Source organism: Crocuta crocuta, unplaced genomic scaffold (genome assembly GCF_008692635.1).
Source record: "Crocuta crocuta isolate KB4526 unplaced genomic scaffold, BGI_CrCroc_1.0 scaffold317, whole genome shotgun sequence".
Lineage (NCBI taxonomy): Eukaryota > Metazoa > Chordata > Mammalia > Carnivora > Hyaenidae > Crocuta > Crocuta crocuta.
In genome coordinates, this window is record NW_027530984.1 from 1,483,213 (window position 1) to 1,500,874 (window position 17,662).

Sequence of the window (17,662 nt, forward strand, 5' to 3'; positions counted from 1 at the left end):
CTACACTGATGAAAAGAAAGCTGTCTAACCCTTTCTCCAGACAGCAGCAGAGTGACTGAATCCCTCCTGCAAAGCTGTTAAGATATGAACAAACAGCATTAGGGGACAAGAGGTCAATAGCTGGAGGCTGAGATATTTCTCGGCAGGCACTCTAGGAGAAGCCACTTGCACAATGCCATACGGCTGCCTCATACCCCCGCCACTGGCTGCGGGGGCAGTGTCCCAGGGCATAGGGTGGGGGCACACACTAGGGGGATGGACAGGCCCCTCTTCTGGTGGCAACAACTGGATCTGGTCCAAGAAAATGTAGCCTCATAAAAGAGGACTTTCTTTTTTTCTTTTTTAGAAAACTGAATATTGTGGAAAAGATTTATTAGTCAGTACAAGTTGGTTATGATCAACTATTGCCTACTCATTACAGTAGCCAGAGACCTATGGCTTTAATAACAGTGAGCACTGTGTTACTGAGGAAGACAATTGCAGTAAAAATTTTCTTTCATGCCCTGCTCTGTGTGCTTAGAAATTACTGACTCGGTTTTATTTCTGCACTTTAGAGCTTTGGATACAATTGCAGGAACACCTCCCCAAATGCATGAACATCCTGTATTCATAGCAATTCAGATACCATAACTTTCCTGCTAAATTAACTGCCTGGAGTAGGTTTCAAAATCAAAGGAATTCTCTAACATCCAGGCAGACATGTAGTTTTCTTTTCTACTAGAAAGGCAAATCCTATGAATGCAAGAAATCTACAAAAGCCTTGGATTCATGTTTATTACATCCTAGAGTCTGAAGTAGTTTAAGAATCACTTAAATATCTACCTTCCAGTTAAAGGATCCCCAGGAGAGCAAAACAGTGATTTCTAAAAAGCGTTAACAAAGAAAGTGGAAAAAATGAACTGGAATAAGAGCTTTCTTTTCAACATTTCCACATACCATGATTTCTCATTTTAGGGTGAATCATCTTAATATGATAAAATGAATCATTACATTTAATATCTTGAGAGGGGCAGAAGTATGATTATAGCTTCAGATTTTAAGGAAACTGTCAGAGAAAGTTTCCAATGTTATTTATAGTATTCATAACAGAGTTTATAATGAAACAAGAAGCTATAGCAGTACTTACAAAAGCAAACAAATTTGGGATTAAAACAATGAGTTATTTCCCTTATTGACTTACTTTAACGTAGGTTGAGCCCCATACATTTCAAATATTCTATGCAGATTTTCCTTGCATTCTTATAATAGTTATACTACGTATAATTAGTGAACATAAATAACTTTAGGGAATACTGCTCTTTCAGACTGCTCCTACTCCGTTATTATACAAAGTAATAAAGAAAAACATGGGCATGAATAATTGAGAGTGGACATCTATCTCTGGCCAGGGATCACTCCCAGTACTGGCTTCGGATGCCAGCTCAGTTTAAGTCCCTCATAGACCCTAATTATTCTTATTACTGGGAGCCTCACCCCAATATCTCTGCACAAATAATAAAACATAGCAAAACACCATAGAAGCTAGAACTTTTTCTGGAAGAAAAGTTATAATTTTGCTTTTAAAATTATTTGGCAAGAAGCCCCATGTTTAGTTTATGGTTGGCTATTATTTCTCAGCAGTCACTGTACATACTCGGAAATTATGCCAAGAAAATAAGACCTAAAAATTGTTTGCAAATGAAATGAAAAAATTATGAAGATTAAATTGACAATGAAGTTGTTAGGATGTTAAATTTCAAAGATATTTAATGAAATATGTATTAATTTTTTTCTGTTTTTCAAATTTGAGGGTCAATATATTTTTTAAAAATTTAGAATCTCAGGGGCATCTGGGTAGGTTCAGTCGGTTAAGAGTCTTACTTCAGCTCAAGTCATGATCTCAAGGTTTGTGAGGTCAAGCCCCACGTCGGTCTCTGTACTGACAGCTCAGAGACTGGAGCCTGCTTCAGATTCTGTGTCTCCCTGTCTCTTTGTCTCACCCCTGCTCACACTCTGTCTCTCTCAAAAATAAATAAACATTTAAAAAATAAATAAAATAAAATAATATTTAGAGATATTTTGTGGACCCTTCTCACCGTGTATAATCCCTTTTACAGGTCACCTAGTTTTTCTGGGGGCCCATGTAGCTAATCTCTGGAAAGAAGCCTGCTTTCAGATCATAGACCTTCTCTAGAATGTAGTCTACATGAAAAGAATTTTATCTCCCAAATTACACGCTACTTTTTTCAAACAAAAAAAACTTTCATTAAGTCAAAAAATCTGTGCTTTTTTTTCTCTTCCTTAATTCAACTAAACATATTTTTATTATGAGCTCTTAAAAAGCATTCATTGGCTATTTCACATTCTGGATGAATAATGTATCCCCTCAAAACACACAGAACAGCTTTAAAATGACACACACAAATCTTATGGGTAGATGTTAAATATGAAACATTCTATTCATACTGCGGGTAGCCATTTAATGTTTTTTTGTTTTTTGTTTTTTTTTTTTATTTCTAGGAGAGAGAGAGAGACAGTGTGAGCAGGGGAGGGTCAGAGAGAGAGGGAGTCACAGACTGAAACAGGCTCCAGGCCCTGAGCTGGCAGTCAGCACAGAGCCCGACGCGGGGCTCGAACCCACGAACCGCGAGATCATGACCTAAGCGAAAGTCGGACGCTTAACCGACTAAGCCACCCAGGCGCCCCGCGGGTAGCCATTTAGATAATTCTGAGGTTGATAGGTTAGGATAGAATGGCCTCTAGAAATGTGAGTTTCAGAAGGAAATCCTTGCTTTCACAGATAAAAAGAAGTTCCTAAAATTAGATTTCAAGAACTATTCTTTAAGAAAAAAGAGATCTTGGTGGGAGCTTCTTTTCTTACTTTAACCTTTTGAATACAATAATATAAATATAATTTTTTCAAACCTCTAGTTTCACTATTACGGGAGGGATCAAAGTCTGCCGCATGTCGTAATATACTATATCTTCAAACCATTCACATAGAAATTTCAGAATCCAGATCAGTGTAATAAAATTCCCTGTTCAGGAGTGCAGAGGGAAGAAAATGATTCTGAATTGGTAACAATTTAAACCATAGAATGACTAAAGGCAATTGTTGTTTTACTTTTAAGTACTTGAAGTAACACTAATGGCTTCAAGAAAAAATATAGTTTATGTGGGCTATTGCTACATTTTATTATTTTTTAATGCGAGTAGGGGAAAGCCACCAATAATTAGAATGACAGAACACACGAGGGTGTATAACTGCTGGCATCAAATGCTACCTCTAGGATCTTACATGAGTTGCTTTATGAAATAGATGACTCACATAGAGTTAGGAGGTTATACAAAAACGTATGCTGCTAGAGTGCTTTTAAAGGCTCTCAAAAACCATGCACTTTCCTAAGTAAGCTAAACATCCACCCACGACTTGTTCAGATTGTTAATTCCTTAAATCCCATCCCCCATCCCTACCATCCTCCTAACCCTCCCCCCCTCCAAGAGGTCAGATTTCAACCAGCTATTCAACCTGAATATAGATTCTGGCCCAGAAAAAATATAACTATAAATGGTATACTCGGTATTTTATTTTTCCATCTTGCCAACAAGATGTATTAAAATTTAAACTTGAAAAAAAGTAATACAGTGTTTACTGATAACATGAGAATCTGAGAATTGTTATCATCAAGTGTACCTCCTCTGTTATTATCCCAACCTGAAGAAATACGTTCTTTTTAAAGTTACTGTTTTTATTTAATTTTCCCAGAATTGTAAATTTTAAAAATTTTTTTGTGTTTTATTTATTTCTGAGAGAGAGAGAGAGAGAGAGAGAGAGACATTATGAACAGGGGAGGGTGAGAGAGAGAGAGGGAGATACAGAATCTGAAACAGGTTCCAGGCTCTGAGCTAGCTGTCAGCACAGAGCCCGATGCAGGGCTAGAACCCACAAACTATGAGATCATAGTTTGACCTAAGCCAAAGTCAGACGCTTAACCGACTGAGCCACCAGGCGCCCCTGTAAAATTTTTTTAACCTGAGAAAAACAATTATTTTCTCTACCTCCCTCCATGTCATTGCAAATGACAAGATCTCATACTGTTTTATTGCTGAGTAATACTCCATTGTATAAATATATCCTATCTTCCTTTTTTATTTCCCCTCTTCTTCTCAGATTTAGGGTTTAGGTTCAGGGTAGGGACCAGGTAAGGGTATGTATTTGGTATCCTGCAGCTCAGGACCTCACCTGAGACAGACAATTTCATATCAATCTGAGGATGTCAAGTCCTAAGAATTCTTCTAAATAAATGAGAAAACAAACCCTTTTCAAGGCTTGGCATACAATATTCTTTATAAAGGCTCATTCTGCCAAATTCTACTACTTAAACCGTATTAGCAAAGATGCCAATATCATGTTAATCAGAGGCACTCCAGCAACCTATATCAATCATTACAATGTCACTTCTTGTGTGTCCCTCAACTTAGTCTACTTGCATTTCAGCTTCCACTGTCATAACAATTTCAAAGCATGGATTTAATCAAAGCAATGTTTAATATGTTCACTTCAAATTTTGACAGTTTTGCTTACCAAATGGACAAGGATGAAAGTTATTAGCAAGGAATTGTGGTACTTGCTAAATCAGGGATTTTATATTAGGACCTATTTGACCTAGCGATTACACTTTTAGAAATCTTTTCAATTCTATAGTAATTATCAGAAAAGGAGAAAAGACCACACAAAAAATGATGTTCAATACAGCATTATTTATAATCATAAATATTCAAAAAAGACTAAGAGGTCTAGCATGGGTATAAACGTTTTTGAGAGGCAGAGTAGAAGTTCAAAATATGCGTGAAACAGGATTAAGGAAAAACGGCAACACAGAAGAGTAAGCTGAAGTGTTTCAACAATCTAAAATGTTAGTCAAAAAGTAAAAAGTGATATCTATTATGAAATAAAATTAATGTTGTGTCATTAAAGGGTGGGAGTATAGAGACTTTATTTACTTCTTTATATATTTGGTATTTAAGTTAAATATACCACCTACACATTACTTGATACTCAAAAATTATTTAAAATGCAAGACCTATCTTTTTAAAAATTTTATCTAAATTTGTTCTACCTTATGGGCCTTCCATGCTTCAATTACAAGAGTTGGCACTGTGAACTCTCACCCAATGCACAAGCTTACTTTCCAACCCCCTCTTTAGTATGTCACTGCAACCACTCTAGTTTTTTAAGTTTATTTATTTATTTTTGAGAGAGGGCAGGGGGTGCGGGGAGAGAGAGAAAGAGAGAGAATCCCAAGCAGTCTCTTCACTGTCAACACAGAGCCTGACACAGGGTTCAAACTCATGAACTGCCAGATCATGACCTGAGTCGAAACCAGGAGTCAGATGCTTAACCTACTGACCCACCCAGGTGCCCCTCCACTTTTTTCTTCATATTATATACCAATATTTGCTCTTTTAAATAGTTGCATTGCAAATTTTTCTTACTTTACCACAATATTTCCTAAACATCGAGCCTTCAGTTTTTGCATGTTGTCATCCAAAATCATAACTGCAAAGTAAAATGTAAACAAATAATATAAATTTGAATAAAATTGCATAACCTTAAGGCTTAAACATTTCCATATTTTCTATACTCAACCCTCAAAACTGTACCTTAAAAAGGTATCTTTTAATTCGTATGAGACCAGGAACATATATAACTATGCTAACCTGTCTCACCAAAAATTAAAACAGCGTATCTTTGGATACCTAACAAGATTATAAATTTTCCTTCAGAACCTCCATTAAATAGACATTGTATTTCAAACATGCTGTTAATTTCATAATCTATGTCTATATCCACTTCAATATATCCTTCTATCAAAAACGTTAAAAATATATCCAGTTTTTCAAAAAATAAAGGAAACAAATGAAGTTCAAAAATACACCAAAAAAATATCTCAAGTAATAAAAATAAAGTACTTAAAAGCCTGGAAAACCCCTTTTTTTCTGATTTGAGGTTTAATATCCACTTATGAGCCTTAAAGTTCCATTTAACCTTCCCAAATATTATACCAATGCTTTCTGTGCTAAGCTGTTACAATGCTGAAAGATTTTAGGAAGTCAATGCTGTATCCCCATTCAGCAACTGCTAGTGCAAACTGGAAATGAAGGTATATCATCATGTTTTAAGCTCTAATTTGTCCTGTATGCAGCTTCATCCATCCAGGTTATTCTACTGGATGGATGAGAGAAGGACATTGTCCCCAGAAAAATATTAATCATCCCTTCATTGTGTTCCCAGAGTACTTTGTTTTAAAATTCTATTCTAACAATTAGTAGTGGTGTAAATATCCCTCTCGTAAGATTGTGAGGCCATTAAGGGTGGAGGTCATGCCTAACTGTCCCCAAATCCCAATTTACTCTCTGCCCCTGAACGAGTATTACCCCTTTGATTTCTCTATATAAAAAGTGGGAGTAATTCTTTTCTCATAGTTTGTTACTAGAATTACTTGGAAAAAAAAAAAGTGACAAGTTTGTGGAGGGTACTCAATGAATGTGAAATTGTCATACTACATTGGATATTTTTCACATAAAAAATGGTTTTCTTTCCTTTCCCAAGTGGATACCGCTTATGCTTCTGAATCTCTGACTAACCACAAAACACAAAAATTATGAGTCATAAAGCCATTATTTCCTTGGTTATAAATACTTCAGTTCTAACATTTAACCCATGCTGCCTGTTGGCTTACAGGCAACAAGAAACTTCTGTACGGAAATTTCATGAGGTATCAAAGCTCAACTCCTTCTTATAGCTGGATATAAAAATGGTACTGAAATACTGAAAGGGAAATGTATTTAACATCTCCCATAAACATTACCCCTAAAAATGGCTCAACACAAAGAATTTTTTTTCCAATAAAAAGAACAGGGATGACAGAACTGTTCAAAGTGAGGATTTCACTAAAGCTGGGTTCACCTTCTCATGCCTGGAAAAGTCACTGACTTTACAGAATATCTATTTCTGTTCTAAAAAAAACTTAAGTGTCTTTTTATAAATACATCTGCTAGACTAAACCAAATGATCCACGTTTCCTTAACTAATCATTGTCCTAGAAAGAAAATGCATGTTATTTTAGCATGTTATGTTAGAGAAGCAAGGACACGTCTCTATATTTTATAATTTACATGCAAATAGAAACTATACGCAGGAACCAGATTCTGTCACCCAAAGATGGGTCCTCATGAATCTATTAAGCTAAACTGCGTGACCTTATGCAAATAAAATAACTTCTGTTCTTCATTTTCTTGTCTGTCAAATGAATAAGTAAGTCTAAATTGAGTCACCCCTTCTGGCATCTCTGAAATATCAGCACACTACTAGCTGAGACTTAGTTTAGTCTGTTTACTGGCAAGAGCTTGCATTAATGCTTCGCCGTGTTACATCACAACACAGTGACCCTACAAAGCATGTGGTAGCACTATTTGCGTTTAGAAATAAGGAAATCGAATTTTTGAAAAGTTAGGTGAATTGTTGTGTAAATTATACAACTAGAAAGTAGAGCCCAAGGGAAATTTTTGAACTATTATAATCACTATGAACAATCTAAAAACAAATATTTAAAATATATTGTATCTCATTGTCACAAATCGCAGCATGGATGAAATGATTTTTCTACTTAGAATCTTTAGTCCTTATATTTATCTTTAGCTAACAAGGTTCAGAAGCCTTATCACCACTCCTAAATTGAAAGGTTGCATATATAGTGGAAAAAACTGCAGCTTTTTTAAGAAAAACAAGCAAAGACACAAAGAAAAAAATAAAACACGATGGTTTACGTTGTCTACAGGACCTAACCAGCCATGTTGCCTCAGCAAAGTTATTCAGTCTCTCAGGGCACCAGCTAACTCATCTTTAAAATGGTAATGATACCTCTAAATTAAATATGCTTCATCATTAAATGAAATGATGTATGCAAAGTACTCTGCACCTAGCAAGTATTCCATACATATTAATTTCACAGCCAGATTCTTCATGTGCCTTATAAATATTATTTTCTTGGTTATGACAGTCACGTAGCACATGTCCTTGGAAGTTGGCAATCTTATTACTTATTTTTGGTCAAACTAATAACAAAATTAAGGCATTTATTTTTAGTATAAAGTATTCATTCAGTCAAATGCTTTTACACACCTACCATGCAGTTTCATTCGTATTAGATACAGAAAAAAATACCAAATGTATTAACCTTACATATTTCAAATAATCAGAATCCTTTCTCACCGTTGTATCCCGGAACACTTTTTCCTGCTTGTCCTGGAGGAGGGGTTTTAGAATTACCTAATCCAATGCATGATGCCGTAATTGGAGATCCAGTCTCTGGAGAAATAAATATTATTTATCATTTAATAATTCAAGTTGAAATCATGATGTTTCCTCAGTGTGTGCATTTCTCCCTGCCCACTGCCCAGCCATTTCTCACAGAATTTAACTGCATGAGGAATAGATAAATAGTGCAAATGTATTATTTAAAAATGGAGAAAATATTAGCAATCTATAACAGATAAACATTTTTAAAACTTAAGGATACAAACTGAGAATAACATATATTGTAATGCTTCTTCTAAAGAAAAGAGAGACCTCTCTAATGTCATTGGTTATAAATCAAAAGGCATGAAGAACGGAGAATTGTGTGACTGAGAATTTAAATTTTTCATATTTATTTATTTTTGAGAGACAGAGAGAGACAAAGTGTGAGTCAGGGAGGGGCAGAAAGAGAGGGAGACCCAGAATCTGAGGCAAGCTACAGACTCTGAGCTATCAGCACAGAGCCCAACGTGGGGCTTGAACTCACAAGCCATGAGATCATGACCTGACCTGAAGTAGGATGCTTAACTGACTGAGCTACCCAGACGCCCCTTGACTGAAAATTTTACAACACATGTTAAACACTAAAAGACCTCTAGAAAAGATGCCTTCTCTTAATTCACCTAGTCATTTTATCATGGTAAATAACAGCTACTTGTGAAATATTTTCTGTTATTTATGGCTTAATCTCTAAAATAAGTAATCCAAAGAATTTGGGGGAATATATTAACAATATCAACTCTAATTTTTAAAGAACTACACCTGCTTAGAGACCTTGCAGCTGAACCTGAATTTAACAAAACTTTGTCAAACTTATCTCAACTTGCTGTTTCTGAGCTTCCAAAAGATAAGCAGCCTTGGGGCGCCTGGGGGGCTTAGTCGGTTAAGCGTCCGACTTTCGCTTAGGTCATGATCTCGCGGTTCATGGGTTCGAGCCCCGCGTCGGGCTCTGTGCTGACTGCCAGCTCAGAGCCTGGAGCCTGTTTCAGTCTGTGACTCCCTCTCTCTCTGACCCTCCCCTGCTCACGCTGTCTCTCTCTCTCTCCTAGAAATAAATAAAACATTTAAAACAAAAAAAACAAAAAAAAAAAAAACAAAAGATAAGCAGCCAGGCAGGTAAGAAGGAAGGAAGAAAGGAAGGGAGGTAGGAAGGACATTATTGTATGCTGATGATTGCATCAAGACCAGAGACTTAGCCACAGTTAACCTACATTGATTAACAAAAACAATAGATTAGTTTTCTCAGTCTCAAGTTGTTAATAGTCACAATAATAGCAGCTATCATACAATATCCATAAGTTCTGAAGATGGTTATTTTTATGGACAAATGCATTTGTTATTACCGGTAAACACAAGTTTGGGGTTAACAGAATCTTTTAAATATGAGATTTGTGTGTGTTGGAGGAGCCAGATAAGAGTATTGACAGTGAAAAATTTTGGCACTACTGGCTTAATATTATACACAGAAACATACACATACATGTCCCCAAGGGATTACCTGCCAAACCAACTGTATCCAGAGTAATCCAAAATATTAAAAAACATCTATCTTCCTATGGACTCAGAATGTATTCTTTCCACTATGGCTTCCATCATAATTTTTCATACATTTCTATCACTTTAGCATGGTGGGAAGAATTTATTACTGTTCTTTACTTTCCAGAGTAGCTCAGTTTATTATTCACATTTTATGGATGGTGGCTCAGCTGGCATCAATAACGGAAGATGGCCTCTCGAACATTAAAACACAGTTCCTAAGTCACAGTCCAGTGCTTAAGATGCTAAGCCATATGGTCACCACTGAGGAGAAGCAGCAAGTAGCCAGAGCAGACATTTCTGATGTTTAACAAAAAATTCTCGAATACTTTCATACTATGATAAAAAAGCCAGACAGGTATTTTATGAAATGGCATTCCATCCATCATGCAATAGCCCTGTCCTTTCTTCCTAAAACACAAGTGAAGCAGGGAAGGAAGCCCCCTTCTTAGAAAGGTTGGTAACATTTCCCCCTTTGCCTTTTTAAAAAGGTCTCGGTACTGCCCTCACCTGTCCTCCAAAACTGACAGAGACAAGAGCGGTGTGATGACAGGAAGCAACACTGTCGAGTGAGGCGCATAAAGGAAGATACACAGACAAAGCAAGGTGACGACAGGGGCAGAAGCTACTAGGACGCACGAGGAAGGGAGATGTTCCCCCTTCCACCTGGGGGGCGGAGAAGCAGCTGCTAAAGTACATCTTCTATGTTAAAAGTGTGTCTCATCAAGTTTAGTTTATCACTAGAGGCACTCCAACCATTTCAAGTTCAAACTGTCTACATTTCTAAACACCATAAAGCCTCTTCGCAACGTGCAAGAGATGGCTTCAGAACCTACAAATGAACCTCCCGATGGCTTCAGGACCTGCTGTCTGAAAGAGAAGCAAACACAAAACCACAACAAAACTCTAACTGCGCTCTGCTTCATCTCGTCTTCATGTGGACTCGTATGAAAGATGCCAGCACTCTGTTCTTCCTAGAACACTGGGAGAGAGAGGGTGTGGATAGGGGAAGCGGGAATAAAACCTAATCTTAACTAAAGACACAAGAATGAGTTAGCGAAGCACGGTCAGAATGTCCTGCCTAAGTAAGTTGACACTACGCATACTTCTGAGATTCTTAAACATCTGTGTATAGTGATTACATATTTATAATCTTTTCCCCTTCTGCTGTTTTGTTATAATCAATGATTGTAAGATAAATGAACAGAATATCTTTCTATATGATTACTTTGACTCAATTTTAAGGGCAATGAAAAGGATTTTCCATTCGGGTACTTAAAACAGATACTGTAGGTTTATACTTTGAACATTAGTAACTTGAGTATCTTATTGATTTTAGTTTGATATTCATTTGGGGGTTTGGGAAAAGAACTGTTGGCAGTGACATGTAAAAGATAATTCAGATGAAGGGCGCCTGGGTGGCTCAGTCAGTTGGGTGTCCGACTTCAGCTCAGGTCATGATCTCACAGTTCATGGGTTCAAGCCCCGCGTCGAGCTCTGTGCTGACATCTCAGAGCCTGGAGCCTGTCTTCAGATTCTGTGTCTCCCTCTTTCTCTGACCTTCCCCTGCTCATGCTGTCTCTATCTCTCTCTCAAAAATAAATTTTAAAAAGAAATGAAAAAAAAAAGATAATTCAGATGAAATGACTTCCTGGGACTCTCTACACAGGGAGCCATAGTTAGGACAAAAGGGGGATGAGAAAGACCATAATGGTTGCTATAGAAACTTTGGTTGTCTCAGGGCACCCGGGTGGCTCAGTTGGTTAAGCATCCGACTTCAGCTCAGGTCATGATCTCACAGTTCATGGGTTCAAGCCCCGCGTCGAGCTCTGTGCTGACATCTCAGAGCCTGGAGCCTGTTTCAGATTCTGTGTCTCCTTCTTTCTCTGCCCCTCCCCCACTCATACTCTGTCTCTCTCTGTGTCAAAAATAAATATATAAAAAAATCTTTTTTTAATTAAAAACAAAAAAGAAACTTTGGTTGTCTCTCCGTATACCTGTAAATGTCCTGAGACCCAAAGAATGTACTGACCCACCTGGAGGGCAATCACACACTTGTGTGCTCACAGGTTCGTGCACACGGACTCTGTCGTCACCCTGCCTCTCAGGCTTGTCCGGGTGTGAAATAGGCCTTTGGTTGAGGAAAGCCCTCAGGCATGCTGGCCCCCCTGAACCAAACTTCTAAGGACTCCCAAATCCCCACTGAGAAGATGTTCTTAAAACATCTGCTTCACACTGCCCAGGCTATAATTAACTGGCTAGCAGTTATCTAGGAAGACAGGAAATCTGGATGTCACACTGAGTCGGAGAAATGGCTGCATTTAAACAAACCAGAACATTCTCTTTGAAGAAAAGAACTGGATGCTTCATTTGGAGAAATCTTTCCAAAGGTACCTAATCTTAGAAAGAGACACCCAGGAAGAAGATGGCAGGGAACTGAAGGTTGTGAAGAAAACGTTATGTTGGTACATTTATATTCATGCTGCATTAACAGCTAATGGAGACACTTCATTTTTTTTTTTTTTTTTAGTATCTCTACTGCCTCTCCACCTATTGCATTGGTGAGCTGTTACTTAGAGGACTTTTCCCTAAAAATTCTGACTCTAAAGAAAAGGAATGAGAACATATATTTTTTTTCAAATATGAATTATGCTGGGTTATGCTAAATGTTTTTTGTTTATGCTATTGCATTTAATCCAACTGCATAGGAAGATAGGAAGAAAAGGGAATATTCTTTTTACAAATGAAAAATACTAAGGACTAACCTAGACAATTGAAACCATGTCTCCTGGTCAGAAAAGGATAAGAATGAAATAGAAAAGTATACCACTTGTGAGGTTCTTAAGTGGAATATGGAGGGCTGAAGAGAAATCACCAGACTGTGTCTCAGAGGAAGAAAAATCCTTGTGACAGATAGTGAGCCCAGTCTCTTATATTCACAAATGGAAGTAACGGTGGGACACTGCACTTATTAGCAAATATTTATCGAGCAGCTATTATGTGTTAGATTCTATCATTAGAACTGGGGATAGAACAATAAACAAAAGTGACCACAATTCCTATGTCATGGAGCTCACATTCTAGCCAGAAAGACAAACAATAAAAAACATAAATAAAACATATGACATGTTAAGGAGTGATAAGCACTAAGAAAATTTTTGAAAACATGGATGGGGTGTGTGATGTGATGCCGAAGAACTGCGATTTTAGATTGCGTGTGAGAAAAGACCTCCCTGAGAAGGTAACATTTAAGTAAAGGCTTGAAATGAGTGAGGACCTGTGTCACATGACATCTAAGGACAAAGAATCCAGGAAGAAAGAAAACAAGTGCAAAGGTCCTGAGGTAAGCTTTTTCCTAGCGTGCTTGTGGAATGGTTAGTCAGCTAGTATTACTGAAGCAGAAGAAATGAGGAAAGTATTAACAGGGAATACGCTCAGATAGGTAATGAGGAGACAGATCATTTAAAACTACTTAGAAGTCCTTTGTAAGACCTCAAGCTTTAGCTCTGAGTGATGCTGCAGTCTGATGAGGCCTTTTGAACAAAAAGTAATGAATCACAACAATGCGAATAAAATTTATGTAAATATTTGCACAACATTCAGTTCTATGGCCAAGTTTATTTTATTGGGGGTTTTGAGAGAGCTGTATATGAGAAAATGCATGGACAGACAGAGCCTGTATTAGAATTGTTGGTTCAAACATAGAGATTTTTCTGTTTTTCTGAACATTGGGAACCAAGTCACATGAGAATTCACTAGACTGGCAGAAAGGGTAGGGCCCAGTCAGCTGGTGAAAGGAAGATGACTGCCCACATCAATCAAAAATAATCACTTCTGTTACATAAGTATTAGCGTGTATACAGATCAACACAACATTTCTGAAAGGCAATTTGGCAACTATAAAACCCCTAAAAATGTACATACTCTTTAACCCAGTTGTTCCATGTTAAGGCATATATACAAGGAAATATTTGTAGAAGTTCACAAATATTAAGCATCATGGATATTCATCACAGTATTGTTTCTGTTGCTATTTAGAAGACTGTCCAAAAATAGAAATTAGTCCATATTAAGAATTAATGCAAAGCTACACAAACGTCATAGAAAAATGTCTGGTAAGAAATAATTTTTAAAAAGTATTGTTTAGAAAATGTGTAAAACAGAATGCATAACATGATTCTTTTATGTAAATAGTATGCATTGAGCAAAAATATATATCGTGGCAAGATACACATTAAAATATTGACAGAGATTATTTCTGAATGGTGAGCCAAGGGGAAATTATATTGATCAATTCAGAAGGCTATATCCACAACTTTGAAATTTACACACTATGGAGATTAGATCGGCTGCAATTTGTTTGAGCCTTATCTCATTGAAAGGTGGAACCTATGTCTTCTCTATTTGAATCTCTGCTACTTTTTGATGGCTCTAAGAGAAAAGAGTAGAAGTGACTCTTTGTTTCCAGGCACTGGCCTTAAGAATTTTAGATCACTATCTCTGGAACCTCTCTGAGCCACCAAGTAAAATGGCCCATTACTCTGAATCCTCTACACCAAAAATGCCACTGTTAGGCACTCCCGTCAACAGTCTTGACTGGCTCCAGTCTTGTAGCCATTCGCAGGCATGAGAGTGAAGCCATCTTGGACCCACCAGACCAGTCCATTCACCACTAAATACTGAGTTGTCTGTATGTCTGAGTTGTCTCAGTAAGGAGTACATGGAGTGTGGGGCATGTGGGTGACTCAGTCAGTTAAGTGTCCATCCTTGGTTTCAACTCAGGTCAAGTTATGATCTCATTGTCTGTAGGTTTGAGCTCTGTGTTGGACTCTGCTGGCAGTGCAGAACCTCCTTAAGATTCTCTTCCCTTCCTCCAACTTATGTGCGGGTGCCCTCTCTCTCACAAAATAAATAAATAAACCTTTTTTTTTTTTTTAAAAAAAAGAGGAGTACATGCAGTCTAAAACCCTTGGTTGATTGCTGCCCATAACCCTGATCCATAAAACCATGATATATGGTTGTTGTTTTAAGCTGCTAGGTTTTGGAGTAGTTTGGTTTTGTTTGTTTGTTTTTAATTTTTTTTTACATTTATTTATTTTTGAGAGACAGAGCACAAGTGGGAGAGGGACATAGACAGAAGACACCAAATCCGAAGCAGTCTCTAGGCTCCAAGCTTTTAGCAAAGAGCCTGACGTGGGGCTCAAACTCACAAACTGAGATCATGACCTGAGCCGAAGTCAGATGCTCAACCAAGTGAGCCACCTGGGAGCCCCGGTTTGTTTGTTTTTCAATACAGCAATAGACATTTGGCACACTTGCCACTAAAAATATTATAAATTCTTCCAAAAGAGAATGAGTGCAATTCTCAAAAAGAATTGTTCACATAATTATATGAAAACACCTTCTTTGTCTGTAGTTGAAATCAGGTTCTTCCTGAGTGCTTGAGAATCATTTGAATCAGCAGAACCAAACACAGTCTAGTCCCTGACATTTTATGCTCAGGAATTGTTTGCTTACTACTTCTTACATGGGTTTAGGCTCCAGTTCCCATTATTAAAGTCAAAGCTCTTAAAAAAATAAATAGCAAATCACAGAATAATGCAATCCCAAAATGAACCAGGAAGTGGGAGAAATTGACGACTCAGAAGAGAGAAAGCTGTACATTATAATTATAATTCTGTTCCAACATTTTCTTATCCCGAGAATGATATTAAAAGGTCAGTCCTTCAATACATATTTATGGAATTCTCAGTGAAAAGCATTTCTTTTAATGGGAAGGCAGTGTGAAGGGTGGAAAGACATGCCAAACAGAAATAGCAGCATGTTCAAAGGTTGAGAAGTTAGACCATCAAGGGATTGACTGCAAGCTATTCAGCAGAGCAAAGCTCAGGGGTGTTGGGTGGACAAGGAAGCAAACAAGAGACAAAGTCAGAGAGATGAACAGAGGCAGATCAAAAAGTGCTTTTGTGCCAGGGTAAGAAATTTGGATATCATCCCAGGAACAATGGGAAAAATGGGGGTTTTAGCAGAAGTGATTTGCTCAGAATTGCATTTTACAAAAATCTCTTCAGTTGCAGACAGGAACACTGAACTGGGGATCTCAATCCAGGGCAGAAGTCAGTTAGCTGTGGGTGGTGATGAAGGGCTAGCAAGTGTGGAAGATGAGATCAAATCTGAGTTATAGTCAGAGTCAGAGGGTCTCGGTGATTGTTTGAGTATGGACAAAGAGCCAGAGGGAGATGTCCAGGACAACCCCAGGGTTCTGGCTCATAAAAGAAAGGCAATGCAGAAAGAAGACTAGATGTGAGTGAGCATTAAGAGGAAGAACACAGTGGCAGGTTCACAAAGCCCATCTCTGTCAATAAGAGCTCCTGCTGCATCCGAAAATCTCCCATTCTGTACACACTGTGGTTCTAGAAACACTATGTTTAAGCAATATGGATTTAGAAGTTGGTAGCCCATGCAGAGAGCTGAAGTCCTGGAAATCAATCAGTTCAGCAGCCTGGTACCGCTGAGTCATATTAATCACAGCATCATGATGGGCATAAAAGCAATTTGTAAAGAAACCATTCTCTCCACTTCTGAATCTATACAGTGTGCTATAAATAACTTGAATGGTAGTAGCAGAGAGAAAGCAGAACAGTGAGATGTACACCGGTGAAAGAAAATCAATTTAATTTTTGTGCTCACGAGATGGTACGATTACAGTTTAAAATACTTAATTCAAAGCAGCCTAACTTTTGTCCTGGAAGCAGACCATTAATTTGAGCTCTAGTCTTATCCTCCTCCCTTACCAGCCCCTTACTGCCGCTAACTGTAGAGAAACTCATAAATAACCTGCAGTTACGTTAGATAAGAAATGCTGAATTAATGAAGGCATAACGATAAGACATAGGAAGGGAGGACTGGCAACAAAACAGAGCAATGAGAGTTTCCACTCTAATCTCAACTAGCTAGTTGACTCCGGGATATTAGACTCTCTATGATTACTTTTTCTCATGTATAAATTGAACTCTCATGTTCCAAGTTTTCTTGAATCTGGATTGTCTACAGGCCAGGAGGCAAAAGATGGTCTTTATATTCATGAAAGGTGATTCAAAGAAAGGAAAAGAAAAGGAAAATATATACTGAGTGCTCCTATAGGTCAGAAACTCTGCTGCATTGTTTGTACATATTTCATTTCACTTCAAGCTTTCTAAAGGCCATGAGATAAAGTGCAAGCAGAAGATCAAGGCCATGCCGATGGCTATAGCATGAGTGTGGCACCAGGACTGAAAGGCAGTCCTGTTAGCATTCAGCATCGCTTTTCACTACCGACAATGCTTTTCCAAGGAGAACAGTCACCTGTGGTTTTTGAAATTAAACGGACAGCACAAGAGGGATTGGGAACTATTTTGTGGGGTCAATGGACCCACCATGTAGGGGTTTAGAGGCAAAAGGGGGAAAATCAAATTTCCAGACAGTCAGATTTATCAAGGAAGGGCTTAGGAACTCTTTTTTATTGTAGAGACTGACAAAACCATAACATATTTTCACTTTTCAAGAGTGGATTAAATGTGATTCTTGCCCAAGGTAGGAGGATTAGAATGGATGACATTTCAAAGGCCAAGCCAACTTTATATCATTAGTCTACTTCCCAGTGTTTAGTCTCTTGTGAAAACATTACCACTAATACAATAATGAGTACAAGTAAATATTCTAAAAAGCAATTATATGTATCCAAACTACTTCATGTAATCATATTTGAAAAAAAAATACCAGATGTTCTTTCTACATTATCATACTATA

The 17,662-nt window shown here is 37.6% G+C and overlaps 1 protein-coding gene across 3 annotated transcripts in view; it reads right to left on the reverse strand.

The window, feature by feature from the left end:
• ACSS3 (acyl-CoA synthetase short chain family member 3) overlaps positions 1-17,662 on the reverse strand; it is a 157,593-nt gene that overhangs the window by 30,307 nt on the left and 109,624 nt on the right. For all 3 annotated transcript variants that reach the window (XM_077770202.1, XM_077770201.1, XM_077770203.1), the window contains exons 10-11: positions 8,255-8,350; positions 5,476-5,539 (exon numbers count right to left, since the gene is read on the reverse strand). In XM_077770202.1, the coding sequence (XP_077626328.1) occupies positions 5,476-5,539; positions 8,255-8,350 (160 nt within the window). The remainder of the gene's footprint in view (positions 1-5,475; positions 5,540-8,254; positions 8,351-17,662) is intronic.